General features: G+C 43.2%; 1 protein-coding gene across 1 annotated transcript; it reads left to right on the forward strand.

Moving 5' to 3' along the window:
* Positions 1–3,045: 3,045 nt before the first annotated feature.
* Positions 3,046–15,545, forward strand: mlc1 (modulator of VRAC current 1; the record flags this gene model as incomplete). The annotated part of the gene is made up of 11 exons (XM_079500946.1): positions 3,046–3,321; positions 5,462–5,551; positions 6,592–6,645; positions 7,133–7,234; positions 7,550–7,651; positions 8,006–8,077; positions 8,211–8,327; positions 11,297–11,353; positions 11,745–11,867; positions 14,665–14,826; positions 15,465–15,545. 11 exons carry the CDS (start codon positions 3,046–3,048, stop codon positions 15,543–15,545), a joined length of 1,236 nt encoding a protein of 411 aa, XP_079357072.1.
* Between the last annotated feature and the right edge of the window lie 1,058 nt (positions 15,546–16,603).

Raw genomic sequence — 16,603 nt, forward strand, 5'->3', positions numbered from 1 at the left:
TAATAAAGGCATAATGACGAGGCTATACATTTTTCTTTTCTTTTATATGCACTATGCAGTACATTAACATTAAAATACTTTTATTTTACCTATAATTTACATTGTGTGTGTGTGTGTGTGTGTGTGTGTGTGTGTGTGTGTGTGTGTGTGTGTGTGTGTGTGTGTGTGTGTGTGTGTGTGTGTGTGTGTGTGTGTGTGTTAGCACTTAGCACCTCTTGATTAATCTAAAAAGTTATTGATAGAATAATCAATTACGAAAATAATTGATAGTTGTAGTCCACGTACACAAAACAGACAGATGGATTCACATGCATATAATGCATTTGCATAACCGCATTATAGTGTGCTTATAACACTTTGTAATTACAGTTAAACACACTGTACTCATGTTTTCAAACACCTTATAAAGCATTTTATAAGGCCTTAAGTATCATCAGCTTTTGGTGTCTGTGTAAACACAAACATTGAAGTGAGGACAGAAAAGTGAAGACACAAATTGTGAATGATGAATGATTTGTGATTTGATGGTTGAGCACTGAATGTGATGTATGATGATGTATGATGATAAGAGCGCCCCTCACTTCACACAAGTGTGATTTTATATTAATATTTACTGGCCACGCAGAGACATTTTCTTTTTGTATTGCATTATAATTACTTTTGTAATGCATTATAATCACCGTTATAATTATTATATTGCATTATATTGCATTATATTGTGATCAGAATCATTATTCTAGCTTTGATTATTAGTCATAGTCAACTCAATATTCCGTATGTATTATAATTATTGACCTTATAGGTCATTATAAAATGCTTTATTAGGATTATTGTTAGAAAGAATTTAGAATATTTACAACGGTTTCTAACTATGATTATACAGCATTATAATCCGATTATAACGCAGTATAAGTATGCTTATAATGCATTATAAATATTAGGCTTCATAGAAAGTGTTACCAAATTCTCAAATCATTCTCCATGGGATTAACTACATCAGACTGTCTAGCAGGAAATCATGTGATTAACACTGTGCAAGAACCCCCTCCAGGCCTTTCTCAAAGCCCTGCTGGATACATGGTGATTTACTGTGTTGTGAAGCAGAGCAATAACCACGACGGAAGTGTGGGGGCAGGGGTAAATTTTTAGCCAAGTGACTGAAGCCAATTGTTTGACAACATACATGTTTTGTGAAGTGATGTGATGTGTGCGTGCGTGAGTGCGTGCGTGTGTGTACTGATTGATGATGCATATGTTAATTTGTGGCTTTGGCTGCCCCCACACAAAAGCAATGCACTGTACTGTACTGGCATTTCTAGTTTGTGCATTGTTGTGCATCGTTGCGTGTGTGTGTGTGTGTGTGTGTGTGTGTGTGTGTGTGTGTGTGTGTGTGTGTGTGTGTGTGTGTGTGTGTGTGTGTGTGTGTGTGTGTGTGTGTGTGTGTGTGTGTGTGTGTGTGTGTGTGTGTGTGTGTGTGTGTGTGTGTGTGTGTGTGTGTGTGTGTGTGTGTTAGCCTGCCTGTGTTTGAGTGTCAGTAAGCGGGAGGCTAAAAGGGTGTTTGCCACACTGGCTCTGCCCCCAGAACGAGCCCCTCGGCCCTTCATTCTATTCCTCCCCTCTTTGTAATTCACAGGCCATCTCTCTCTTTGGCACAGAGTGCACTGGCAGGCAGCATTTAAAAGAGCCATGTGTTTTTGTTCCCCCGACAAACGTTTTAGCTCTTTCTGAAGAACGCCGGGGGCAGAGGGAAAGGGAGAGCAAGTGGGAGACTGAGGAGAAAGGGGGTAGAAGAGAACTGGAAGTGTGAGGGAGAGAGATGAGGAATGGAAAAAAGAGCCGCAGACAAATACGAGCCGTGTTGTATGTGGTGATTTGATGTCAGTCTGTTGTAGGATAACCCGTTGGAGATTATCTTGTTGGAGATTCTACAATAGACACTGCAGCAGGTGAGTGGTTTGGGAGAGTAAACTTGAGTTCTCACCAAAAATAGAGTGATCTACAAGCTCACGTCGCAGTGCACTGTGATGCGCTATGAGCTTGTAGATCTGCTATTTTTTGTGCACGGCACAGACACACAACTGAGTATAAATCAGTCAGAGGATGCAATAACAAGATATGAGCGAGGGGGTTTTCAGGAACTTGGCAAATGGAGGAAAAAAGTGGGTAGCTGAAATCAGGGCTGTCCTCAGCTGGTGGATGCAAGAGCAAGGGGCTGTCTTTGAAATACTTCACAATAGAGTAGCATGTAGTTAACCTTTACTTCAGCATAATGTGTTTTCTTTAAGACTTATTCTTGAATTAACTATGTCAGTGCACTTTTTAGTTTCAGATGCATTAAACACAAGAGTAATTAAGAGCATAATAGCCCAACCAGAAGAAACGTTTTGAACTTACTGATTTTGCCCTTCTTAGGGCACCACGCTAGTCAATAGCAGGGCTAAAAAGCATGAATGCACCCATGCAACAATACATTGTAATGTATTCTTCTAGTGAGAATTGTATAGTTATCTCTTCTTTAAGAGTGATGTGACAATATTGAATTGATTCATGTTTGTTTGCTGTATGATACAGCAAACAAACATGCCTGTATGGGTTGTTTATACGTGTACATGTTCTTGCACCCTTGGGCCTCAACAGTGGTAATGGGTTGATTGATAGCACCGTGTGCCTTCTATGAGCTTCATTACCAGTGTTAACTTACCTTTAATAGGGCTACTGCCTGCTTAAAGCCAGCATGGGCAACCTGCATTCCGTATTGATGATGGTCCAATGGCCAAAACGTCCACTTCTTTTTCTGCACATTTCTAACTTACTAACTGATTCGATATTTTTGCTTCAACGTTCATATGTCGGTGTGCAAGCCTTTTCTGTTGTTTATGGACCTTGTAATCATGTATGTAGGCCTACTGACGGATCGTCCAACCAACTGTGAGCCCCATGCACCTCTTTTAGGGCTAAAAGTAGGTCCTCAAACGTGTATATATACTGTACATGCCTGACCTGCTAGGTTCCTGGTGAGGGAGACTCATGTTTCCAGCCTCCGCCATGCATCGAGAGGAGCTTTCAGCCAGAGATGAGTTCACCTACAGCCACGTGCCCACCATGGAGCGGCCCACCATGCTGGAGAGGCCCACACTCGAGAGGCACACCCTGGAGAGTCTCGGTGGGACGCTGGAACGGCGAGGCAACAGGGGAAGGAGTCTGGAGCGGGACAGCTACACAGTGGACGTGAGGGCCAGTGACCTGCAGCTGTCCCAGCCGGAGCCCCTAAGGCACCCCTGCTTCAGCTACAGGGCCTGGCTCTACAGTGTCCTCATAGGGGTGAGAGATTGTTGGCTATACATTTAGCCACATAACAGCAAAATCCTCTGTATTTGTATAAACTCTGATAGTGTACAAATGGAACCAAATGGACCCTTATAGTCCGGTAGCCAACATACTTTTTTTTGTTCAAAGTGGGAAATTTGGTATCGTTTTTTTTATTGGCCTACAATATTGTCTGTATACATTCATGAATCCACCTGTAACCTAGCCTGAAAGAGACCTATGGCATAGGCATCTTCTGCATGGCAGGATCAGCCGGCAGAAACTAGACGCACCTGCAGCAGATGAGCCTAATTAAGAGTTTTCTTTTCTTTTGAAAGGAAAATGCATGTGGTCTCCGAGGCTATGTAACCATACCATTAGGCAAACATGTCATAATGTTCATTATGCTTTAAGACAAGTAGTATGTTACATGTCAAACTAGGGGGTTTTCATGATTCTGAATCCATTCCAAGCACAAAGCACACTCCTTGGGCTAAAAACAGCCATAGCCACGGCTACGGCTATTCAGAACCCCCTTAGTTTGACACATGCTACTTAAACCATAATTACATTTTGAATGTTTTGCCTTATATAGGTTGTTAATGGTATGGTCACATATAACCCCCTATGACAGAAATTGCTCAATGATGACAGCCGGTCAGCAGGTAGATTCACGAATGTATGTATAGACAATATTTTAGGCCAAAAAATGTCCCACTCCACACCCCTGGCTGCCGGACTATAGATGCACTCTCAGAGTTACAAATGCATAAGTGAACACTGAGGATTTTACTGTGTATAACAAGCCATTCTGCACAAAATGTCAAAGCTTAAACAAAAACCATAGCACCCTGATCTTTAAAATGTTTGATTATTTTTTGGCAACAAGGAATTTTCTTGTGTTTTTCCACATTGAATAGTTAGAAAAAAATCACACCCGTGTGAACTGAGTGGTGCAAGGTCTTATATAGCCTGATCAGCTGTGGTCTGACGTAATGTCAGTGACCATAGTAACCATGCTCATTTTTTTGGGTCCCACGTACAGGTACACACACGTACAGGTACACACATACATAGACACAAACATAGATACAGACAAAGCTGGTTGTTGGAGTGGTTTGCACCACTCAAAAACAGTGTCATGTGAAAGTAGCACTATATTCATTCACACTCTCCTGCATGAGAAACCAAACCAACCAAAAGGGGAGTACAGTAATAATTGTGTCCAATAGATGGCTTTTGAAGATTACGTCATATGGCAGCCAAGTCTATGGACTTTACTGTTTGTTTAGGGCACACTATGACAACGTAAGACGTCATGTGGCCTATATAAATACATCTTGTGTGTAACTAATCTTGTTTCATACAAGAAACAAGCCAGGATGGATAAAGGAGAGAAACAGTGCAACTGTAACCATTGAGGGAAAAGCTTAACAAAAAAACAGTAAATTGAAACAGCACCGGAGAATTCATAGAAGAAAAGAGCCAGAATGGAAAAAAGGAAAGAAAGAGTACAACTGTTACCAATGTTGAAAAAGCTTCACAAGAAACAAACACACATGACGCCCCGGGTGGGCACGCTTAAAACAAACATTTGGTTCATATTCTTCTGTAGTATATGGACCCCCGTGACGTACAAAAGCAACAACAAAAAGGCACCCCTTACTTCACGTGTGATTTTTTATGTATTAAATAGTAGATTTACTGTACAAGCTCACGGCTAATTTTAACTATCCTGTTATATATACATAGGCTTAGAGTGGTTAAATAGATGTTGATGCTATTATAGTAACTCATTTAGGGCTTGAACATCAGAGCGCTGTTTTGGATATATCTCTAAGGGCCATTTAGTTCAAGTGTGGGCTACATAAATACAGAATGTATTCTTGATTAATGCTTGTGCACATGGCTGCTGATGATGAATGATCATAATGCTGTCAGCAGTGTACACGCTGCTGCTGCTGCTGCTGTTGTTGTGTGGGCCTGGATCGTACAGGAATTCTGTGTGTGCATGTGTGCGGCCGTGCGTGCGTGTGTGCGTGCTCGTGTGCGCGCGCACAAGCGTGTGTGAGCTTGCTTGCATGGTGTGTATAGTGTTGCATGCATGCATACTGTATGGGTGTTAGTTGCATGTATTGTATGTGTTTGTCCTCAGGGTAGTCTTTTAATCACAGCTGGCTTCTCTCTGTACCTGGGCAATGTGTTTCCTGTCGCCATGGACTACCTGCGCTGTGCTGCGGGCTCTGTAAGTGACCATCACATGACTGCAATGCCTGATTTTATGTTGCTGTCGGGCAGAAACCTACATGTACAATACAGTATCTTCATAAATCATAATATTCTAACGTTTTCTTCCCCTAAATGAACACTCTACTTCTATTTTCAGTTTGTTTTAATGATCAATTGATTGTGGGGGAGCTGGATCAATGGAACTATCATTGATCCAACCTTGAACTCATTTTCAAGGGTTTAGAGAATAAATAGCATTATTCTTTTAATATTATATTGTTAAAATCATAGTGTTTTGCTGATTATTTGGGGGCCCACTTTTCACAATTTCAGGGGTGATGGTGCATGCACATCCACTCTAGCCCAGGTGCTGGACAAACGGTATACAGGAAGGAAAATATAGTCACTGGTTATAATACTCAGTCAGCTCCACTGGTTTATTGCTTCAACGTGTCCATCGGGTTGGAATAATATGTTATTATACCTGAAGAAGATGGAAACGTTGAAGCAGTAAACAGTGGAGCTGAGTATTATTAACCAGTGTTGTGGACTTCCCACTTACAATTTCCTCAGGGCCCACCAGTGGTCCCTAGAGGAGCGCTGCCCTAATAAGTGTGAATACAAGGGAATCAACATAATGTGAGTTTGTCCGCTTTATTTTAGACAGGTTTTCAGCACTTCTGCCCATTAGGCGGAACTGTGCTGATAACCTTTGTTGTTTGCACCTCCAAGACAAAGGCGGAGTTGGCCATGCCCACAACAAATACCCTATTAGGCCTATATGTGTCTCAAAAAATATATTTAATTATGTGCCGTGTTGTGCACCAAAAATAGACAATCTGAAAGCTCACAACCAGAACAATGCAGGCACCAGTTGCATTGCAACACCTTCATTTCTCTTGACAAAATTGTGATAGCAAGCTCACATTGTAGCTTGTTGAGTTTACATTTGACTGTTTTGTCAAACATAGCCACTGGTGCTAAACAGCTCAACAGTTCCACGCCAAGTGTATGATGTGCCATTCATTGCTGCTTGTCACTGTATATTTTTTACAGGGCATTCCTGCAGCAGTTGCAAGTTTTGCCATCGCCAAGAACAGACACTTGGCAGTAAGTGAATAACACACGCCTCTGGAATGAAAGAGATTAGAGATAGAGAGATGTAGGTTTCTTGACATTTCTGTATGCAAGCATAAAAAAACTAATGTTCCTCCTAGGAGAATAGTGCAAATCTCAGAATCTAAATCTAAAGAAATAATTAAGAGTAACAGCAAGCATAAAAACAAGCGTGTGTGTGAGTGTGCGTGCGTGTAGTGGTGGTTAATGAGAGAGGGCAAGCTGTTCTCTCGCTCAGACAGTTCAGAAGTCTGACTGCCTGGGGAAACAAACTGTTTTCGCAGCCTTGCCATTCTGGCACGCATGCTTCTGGATCGTTTCCCTGACGGTGGGAGGGAAAACTGGCTGTGAGAGAGGTGGGAAGTGTCACCAACGATGTTTGATGCTCTCCTTTACATGTTTCTGTAGGTCTTTCATAGAAGTTTCTCTGAGGAGTCGGTTATTAATACTTTTCTAATGTCATCTTTGTTGTCATTCCAAGGTCTCAGATTTCCAGGTGGTGTACGTCTCAACCTTTGCCGTGACGACTACCTGCCTAGTCTGGTTTGGCTGTAAACTGGTTCTGAACCCCTCTGCTGTCAATGTAAATCTTATTATATTCTCTATATGATATTATCCATTGAGTAAACTCAAGTCTATCCCTTCTTGTTGCTGCAGCAGTTATTGCACAGGTTATTTGTTGTCATACAACACAGCTCATACAAATGCATGGTTCCTCCTTCATTTAGCCCACTGCCTGCCTGTACTGTTCCTTCTGCTTACATTATATCGTCCATTCCTTCCTTCCTTCCTTCCTTCCTTCCTTCCTTCCTTCCTTCCTTCCTTCCTTCCTTCCCCCCCTCCCTCCTACCCTCTCTGCGTGTTCTTTCCTACATGTCTCTATCTCTCTCCTGTGCAGATCAACTTTAACCTCATCCTGATGATTGTACTGGAGGTGTTGATGGCGAGCGCTGTCATCCTGTCGGCCCGCTCCGCTGAGGACTGCTGCAGCCATAGGAAGGTGCACACACATATCCTGAGTGTTAATGGAAGTCTGAGAGTTAAATTAGCACGATGAGCACTGGAGTGCACTGGAATGAAAGAGATTAGAGATAGAGAGATGTACTGTATAGGGTTCTTGTCATTTCTGTATGCAAGCATACAAAAACTAATGTTCCTCCTAGGAGAATAGTACAAATCTCAGTATCTAAATCTAAAGAAATAATTCGGAGTAACAACAAGCATAAAACAAGCGTGTGTGTGTGTGTGTGTGTGTGTGTGTGTGTGTGTGTGTGTGTGTGTGTTTCATATATTCTCTTCTCTCCATCTAATCACTTGCATCCCACTCAATCTTCCTTTCATCCCTTCCATCCAGCCGGTGAGGTATGACAGGCCAGTGGTTTTAACCCCTGCCATCTTCCCCACTCGACTCCTTAAGGCCTATTCTGTGAGTACGGAAACCCAAGCTTTCAGCTCTGATGAGTGAGATATTGCGCCTGCAGCCAAGTAGGCTATAAACCAAGCATACTAGCATAGGCTCCACTATCATATCATCCATGTATTGGAGTGTCTTTCAACAGGTGATTGAAATCATCGTGGGAATCTCTGCTGTGTTTGGGGGGATCATTGCTCTCAACATGGACGCTTTGCTGCCCGGACCCTACCTGTCTGTCACCTTTTTCTGGATCCTGGTGGCTGTAAGTTCTCTTAAGTTCGCTTTCATTATATCCAGGCAGTGCCTGGAATCTGTACCATGTTATCAGATTTTGTATTTCTGTTTTTATTTTTTTGCTTGTTAGGGTGAGGAGTATAGTGTAGTGTAGTGTAGCTCTCTATAAAAGGATCTGTGTGTGTTTGTTTGTGTGATAATCCAGAGCTAATTTGGCACTGGATCGATCAACTTTGTAGGCAAAAGAACTACCTCCTCTATTCATTGTTCTTCCACTTACCGGTACATTTTATTTTATATGAAGGGCGTCAGTGGGGCTCGGATCAGGCTGAGTCATACATCATAGATACTTCATACAGTAGAGCACTCATTCACACATGCATTCCACACACCGACGGCAGAAGAAACCAAGGTAACAACATGTGCATCGGGAGAAATTAGGATTTAATTAAGGACCCTTCAACACAAAGCCAGAAGGAGCCAGGGTTCAATTCAGGAACCTTCCGATTCCAATATGGCCAGATTGGCCACTCTACCTCCTGAGCCAGTGCCATCCCCATATTAGATAGATCCACAGATAATACACTCATGATACGTAGCTTGCAGCTATACTCAAGGGGTTAATAAACTGCATTACTATGTGGGCACCACTGGTGGGCTCAATATGCACATTATCATTCTATAATACATATTTGTTCAATCTATTCGTGAGTTATCTGACTGAAATAACATTATTAGACACAGTCAGTAACTGTCTGACTGTGTACTGAATAAAAAAACATATAATGCATTGGCAAAAATGCACACACGATATGTAGCCTACAAAGCTCCATATCAGTAGCTTTGTACATAGAGTATCACTGTGTATCACTTTCAAATCCCCTTAAAATGTATGCACTTGTCTGTCAGGTCAAAAAAAATGGGGACTGCATGTTGAAAGTGTTAATTAAGTGGTCTTGTAGCCTACAGGGTATTTTCTCTGACGTATGCCAGGTATGGCCACATGGGCATCTGAGCATACCATACATATATCACGTTGTTGGTGTTGCATATTATGACACCCTTGTTGAAGTTGTTGTTGTTGAACGGTTTTCCTGTTCATGGGTGATTTAAAGTAAAGTAGTGGCTTTGTGCGAGAAATTGCATTCTTGGCATTTACCACATCCTGTGAGGAATAGTGTGTGTAAAGACTGGTGCTGGGTCAGTGATCTGGCTCTGCACCATAGCCTACTGTATGTTTATCAGATTGGATGGTCCCCTCGTGGGCAATACAAGGTTGTGCAGTTAAATATTTGTTCAGTGTTGGGTCAGAATCCATGATGTGTTTTATGATGTGCCAGTGTTTTCAAATGATTGATTGAAACTCTCAGCCAAGGGGTGAATAATACTGGATTGTAGAATTGACTCTAGACTCGGATAAGGTAAGACAACGTGATACTTTTTCGAAGCAGCTATGTGCCTGTGCAACCCAGGGATGTTTACACCGTCATAGATCAGCAGCCTTGTCCTGGAACATTGGAATTACATATGTCATATACATACAGGTAAACTGTGATATAGGCAGACTTATTATCTTGAGTGGCATAGGGAGAAAGAATTGCCCATTTTGTGAGTTTTTGTCAGTGCTTTTATGGTATAGGATAGGATAGAACCAAAGTGACTATAAACAAGGTTGTCTAAGAAGTTAATCTCGTGCTCATCATCATATTCAATAGTACAGGGAAGCAAAACTGAGAGCCATTTTTGCCCCCATGCATGCCTGACACCTGGTGGTAGAAATCATAACTAAACGGAAAATAAGATGTGAAGACAATCCCTATGAGGTCCTCCACAGTCCAATGCATTCATCCCTGATTTATTTATTTTTAAATAAAAAAATTCTACAAGCTCAGGATGCATCACATTGTGAGCTTGTAGATCAGCTATCTTCACTACTTGTCAAACTGCATGACACCATAGGGCTTTAATAGCCATAAGTGGTTAAGAAAAATGGGGTCTAAAAGATTGTCCATGGCCCCTAGAAAACACTGCAGCCTGTTAGTTAGGCCCCTTCAAATGGGGCCTAAAAGATTGTCCATGGCCCCTAGAAAACACTGTTCATCTGCTATTTGAATAGACAGAATGAGCTTTATGAACCCCATCGAAAGTTTTACATGATGCAGGAACTAGAATCAAATTAAGTGTCTACTCTAGGTCATTATGTCAAATAACACATCATGTTCATGTCTGGAATTGTCTGGTATAGATTGATTAGACACGCACGTGCACACACGCACGCACGCACGCACGCACGCACGCACGCACGCATGATGCTATCTATTTATTTTTATACTGTAACTTTATTTAGCGGTTTTACATATATTTGTGAAGCTATTTCTATTCTATTTCTGTGACACTCTTGATGAAGCTCTAGAGGGACTGAAACGTTAGAGTTTGAATTAACTTAATGTTGCTGAGCAAGAGCAATGTGTGGGATTTCTCTTCTTTAATGGACATGCTGTAGGAAGGAAGGGAAGTGACATGTGGTCAAGTATTTATAGGTGTGTTTGTGGGAGGGAGATAGCACACTCAGTTCAGTTCTGCTTCTGTGCTTTGTCATTAAAATGTAGGCTGTTCTGGTTCATATTATTCTGATGCTCATTCTGTGTCCATTAAGTGAGATCAAAACGCCTGATTGGGGAGGATTTCAGTCATTTATATCATCACCAACTGTTCAACTCGCAAAGCGAACAGAAGGGGGTCTCACTCGGAAATCAAATAAAATGATGACAGTCACAAACGTTTCGGCTATCCAGCCTTCATCAGTGTCCAAATGTAGCAGTGTTTGCATACTGATGAAGGTCTGTGTCATCTTGTGGTTGACACAAAGCATACAGAACAATAGAGAACAGTTTGATTTTATTTCTGAGTTCTGTTCTCTTTGAGTTGTTGGAACAGTTTATTGGTACATTACACAGAGTGGTCAGACCCAACAATCTGATCTTTAATCTCTTGCAGTGCTTCCCCAGTGCTATTGCAAGTCACGTTGTGTCAGAATACCCCAACAAATGTCTGGTAAGTATGCATTACTTTATTATTTGTGTGTGAACACGTGCGTGCGTGCGTGCGTGCGTGCGTGCGTGCGTGCGTGCGTGCGTGCGTGCGTGCGTGCGTGCGTACTTTGTAGTTTGTCAAAAGCCAAAGTATAACAGAAAACCCCATGGTGTGTCCTGTGACTTCTTCTTCTAGAATTCCGTTCTTTGTATTTTTTGGTACCAATTCCACTTCCGAACCAACTTAGGGTTCTGAGATAGAGAGGGTTGGAAGAACAAACAGCCCGGGCTGTAACAATATGCTCTGATTCAGAGAGAAAGAGAGAGTGAGCTTGTAGATCTGAAAGTAACTAAGAAAAGGCACTTAGTTACTTTCCACCACTGAGCATAATGTTTAATATTGCATCTCCCAGGTGGAGGTGCTGATCGCCATCAGCAGTGTGACATCTCCCCTGCTCTTCTCTGCCTCTGGCTTCCTGTCCTGTAGTGTCCTCAGCTTCATAGAGATCTTCCTGCATGACGTGCCCACGGCCAAGGTGAGCTCTGCTCTCATCTACAGCACTGCTTCACAAAGTGGGGTCCGGTCCGGGTCAGGGACCCCCAGGGCTTCTCCAGCTATACAGTGTATATATTATACACGCACGCGCGCGCACACACGCACGCACGCACGCACGCACGCACGCACGCACGCACGCACGCACGCACGCACGCACGCACGCACGCACGCACGCACGCACGCACGCACGCACGCACACACACACACACACACACACACACACACACACACCACAGCGATACGATACGTATCACAATATAATATATGGTTGACCATACGATGCATGGACAATATTGTCTCATTCATGGCGATACGATGCGATACAATTCAATGATTTTAAATCGATACAGTAACGATTTAGCAAAGACTGGAGAGACAGCGTGAAACATGTGGACAGTGCAGGTTTTTAATGGAAAAATGTATTAATATGGATATAAATAAACAAACCCGTACCTTGACATGAACACACATACACACCTTCATCAATAGACCAAGTGTAGCGAATGGAAAATTAATCAAACCACTCTTTTTCTTTTTTCTTCTTATGGCCTGGCTCCACTGGACAGAACAGAACTGGCGTTGTGTAGCCACCCTTCATCTGCCTTTGCAATGCATATTGCCCCAGGCAGATGAAGTCTGGCCCCTCTCAATGCATATTGCCCCAGGCAGATGAAGTCTGGCCCCTCTCAATGCATATTGCCCCAGGCAGATAGAGTCTGGCCTCTCTCAATGCATATTGCCCCAGGCAGATGAAGTCTGGCCCCTCTCAATGCATATTGCCCCAGGCAGATGAAGTCTGGCCTCTCTCAATGCATATTGCCCCAGGCAGATGAAGTCTGACCTCTCTCAATGCATATTGCCCCAGGCAGATGAAGTCTGGCCCCTCTCAATGCATATTGCCCCAGGCAGATGAAGTCTGACCTCTCTCAATGCATATTGCCCCAGGCAGATGAAGTCTGGCCCCTCTCAATGCATATTGCCCCAGGCAGATAGAGTCTGGCCTCTCTCAATGCATATTGCCCCAGGCAGATGAAGTCTGGCCCCTCTCAATTGTGGGAGGACTTCACGGCCGAAATGGTGATTAGCCAACCAGATTTGTCTGGAACCAGGCTATAACCAACCAGATTGGTCTGAAACCAGGCTATAACCAACCAGATTGGTCTGGAACCAGGCTATAACCAACCAGATTGGTCTGGAACCAGGCTATAACCAACCAGATTCGTCTGGAACCAGGCTATAACCAACCAGATTCGTCTGGAACCAGGCTATAACCAACCAGGGCCGACACCGAGAGGGACGAGACTAATTCCCACGCAGTGATATTAGTATCGCTACGCGAGGCTAGAACAGAACAGAACAGAACCGTACCGTGGCCGGAGCAGCTAGATTTACTGTTTTTTTCCTCTAAGTCTAACATACATATATAGTCAATCTACAACTCACAATGTAGTTAGCTTTTAGAAAAGTGAGTTGTAGAGGTTTTTTCAAGGTTCAACGGGACGATACAAAGCATCAAATTAAACAACAGCTAAAAGTAAATCTATGAAATGAACAATTGTGTACCTGAGTACGTACACTGTATACACAAATTATGTTAAAAGAAAATCAGGCCTGGGCCGTGGCTCAGCGGTCCAGGCACCTTGGCTGGTAATCCAGTCTGGCAGTGTGCCGCGGGTTCGACTCCCGATCCCGACGGCCTTTACTGCATGTCACCCATAGAGTATATATATAATAGAGACTGAACTGGCGCGAAGCTCCGCCCCCCCAGCTATTCATGTCAGTGGAAGTTGCTCAGTGGCGTTTTGAAGCACCCGGAAGAGTGACGTAGGGCAACCGAGCGCTCAACGTTAAAGCCCAGCTGCACGGGGTTTCCCGGTCATGAATCCACGGGTCCGCCTGTAGTCCCTCCTCCTACCACTAGGACCCAGAGCTTCAACGTTGGAAAGTCTGCCTGCCCCCTTCATGTCACCCCCCATCTCTCTCCCCATTTCCTGTCAGCCTACTGTCTGTCCCTCCATAAAAAATATAAAATAAAGGCGAAAGCCACAAAAAAAAACATTAAAAAAAAAAAAATCACACTTGTGTGAAATGAGGTGCTCGCTTATCATCATACATCGTCATAGATCATCATACATCACATTCCATGCTCAGCCAATCAAATCATCACAAATGTCATTCCGGCCAATCACTTTTGGCATCTTCACTTTTCTGCAATGAGACAATGAACAGAGTTTAATGTTTGTTTAGTCGCTAACACAAACATTAAATGCCATTAACATTAAAGAGAGTTTAATGTCTGTTTTGTCTGTGTTTGTTTTACATCATTACATTACATTAATCATAACATCACCTAATCATAGCAACATGAGTTAGACTTAATACATTAGCGCCCCTCACTTCACACGGTGTGATTTTTATCCTTGCTCAGCCAATCAAATCATCGCGATGGGGTGATCAGCCAATCAATTCATCGTGTTTGTGTTCACCCAAACAGACAAAGCTGGGAATAGGAGGGGCTAATGCCCCTCAATAAAAGTTTGAGAACCAGTATAGTATATTATGCTACTTTGAAAGGAAAATATTTAGTGTGTGTGTGTGTGTGTGTGTGTGTGTGTGTGTGTGTGTGTGTGTGTGTGTGTGTGTGTGTGTGTGTGTGTGTGTGTGTGTGTGTGTGTGTGTGTGTGTGTGTGTGTGTGTGTGTGTGTGTGTGTGTGTGTGTGTGTGTGTGTGTGTGTGTGTGTGCGTGCGCGCGCGCTTGTGTGTGCGTGTGTCCCCAGCAATCCTATGACATCTTGCTGCTGATTCTGATGGCGCTGCTGCTGGTGCAGGCAGTTCTGACTCTGGCCACTGTGGTGCACTGTGCAGCCTACAAGAGTCAGCTGCGCAGGGGAGCTGCAGAGTGGGAGGACGGCATACAGTCCCCATCCCAACAATCCATGGTATACATACAACACATTACACTTACACACCTGCCCTTTAGAGCAGTGGTTCCCGAGAGAGAGAGAGAGAGAGAGAGAGAGAGAGAGAGAGAGAGAGAGAGAGAGAATGAGACTCCCAGTGAGATTGTAGATCTGCTATTTTTGGTGTGATTTGGTATAGAGGGGAAAAAAGGATTACTTAAAAGGTTTTAAATCGTTAAGCTTCATATATATACTCGTGCATGTCATGTCAATCTCTCCTTTCCCGTCCCTTCTTGTTCTCTCTCTCTGTTTCCCCCCCTCAGCACCAAGCACCCTGTGTAACGCTGTTCTCTCTCTCTGTTTCCCCCCCTCAGCACCAAGCGCCCTGTGTAACGCTGTTCTCTCTCTCTGTTTCCCACCTCAGCACCAAGCGCCCTGTGTAACGCTGTTCTCTCTCTCTGTTTCCCCCCCTCAGCACCAAGCGCCCTGTGTAACGCTGTTCTCTCTCTCTGTTTCCCCCCTCAGCACCAAGCGCCCTGTGTAACGCTGTTCTCTCTCTCTGTTCCCCCCCTCAGCACCAAGCGCCCTGTGTAACGCTGTTCTCTCTCTCTGTTTCCCCCCCTCAGCACTAAGCGCCCTGTGTAACGCTGTTCTCTCTCTCTGTTTCCCCCCCTCAGCACCAAGCGCCCTGTGTGACGCTGCAGGATTTTGACAAAGATCAGGCGTGGAAGGCTGTGGTGGTCCAAATGGCCCAATGAGTGCATCCAATGCATAATTTATACCCATCGTACATTGCAGATCTACGAGCTCACAACACTGCATCGTGACGCCTTGTGAGAAATACTCTGCTATTTCCGCCGAGTGACACCATTTTACGATGAAGTAAATCAGGCTTAAGGAAGGTGAACAAAGAGGTAACAGGAATAAAGAGCTTTGGGAATGACATTGTATGCAGAGGAATACATAGAGACATAAACATTCGAGCAAAGGCTAGAGAAAAGGCAAGAGATTAAGTATTGAGTTCAGAGAGGAGTGAAAAAGAGAGAGATTTGGTGATAATATGTGCAGGTATTGCTAGTGATATGAGTTTTTATACTTGCTTTAAAGGGGCATACCACTCATTTTCAACAGTCATGAATATACCTAGAACTGGAGGTCTGAGAAAAAATCATTAATATTGTGAATCACATCTTTGTCATCAAGATGTGATTCACAATGTTAATGATTTTTTTCAGACCTACAGTTCTAGGAAACACAGAATGGGGGGACTTTTTTATTATTTCCACACACCAGCTCTAAGGTATATTAATGAAATAGTAAAATGTTGAAAATGAGTGGTATGCCCCTTTAATAATATATGCATACAGTGGGGGTGAGTGGGGCAAATTGGAGTAATGGAGTAAACCGGACTGTTTCCTCAAGTTTGGAAACACAAACAATTATTGAATTAACACCAGACGAACATGCATAGACAATAAAATGACCGAGCCAATGGTGAATACCGGTCACTCATAAAGACCTGTGATGAAAGTGATGTAGCTACTTATAGGTAGCAACTGTATGTCGAGTAAAACGTAATTGAATGTTAACTTTCTGGTAAACTATGTGGATGGGAAGTCCAGCTATATGATACTGCAACATCCTGTATTTTATTGTGTAGTACAGTGGTTCCCAAAGTGAGGTCTCGGGACCCCCAGGGGTCCTTGAGGGAGTTCCAGGGTCCCCAGCTAAATTTGTACACTCTCAGAGTTAAATTGACATTGATTTTATAGTATAAATTGGGAGTCCCAGAGATATGAAATGTCATTAAATGGGG

Source organism: Electrona antarctica (assembly GCF_951216825.1).
Source record: "Electrona antarctica genome assembly, chromosome: 5".
NCBI classification, from domain to species: domain Eukaryota; kingdom Metazoa; phylum Chordata; class Actinopteri; order Myctophiformes; family Myctophidae; genus Electrona; species Electrona antarctica.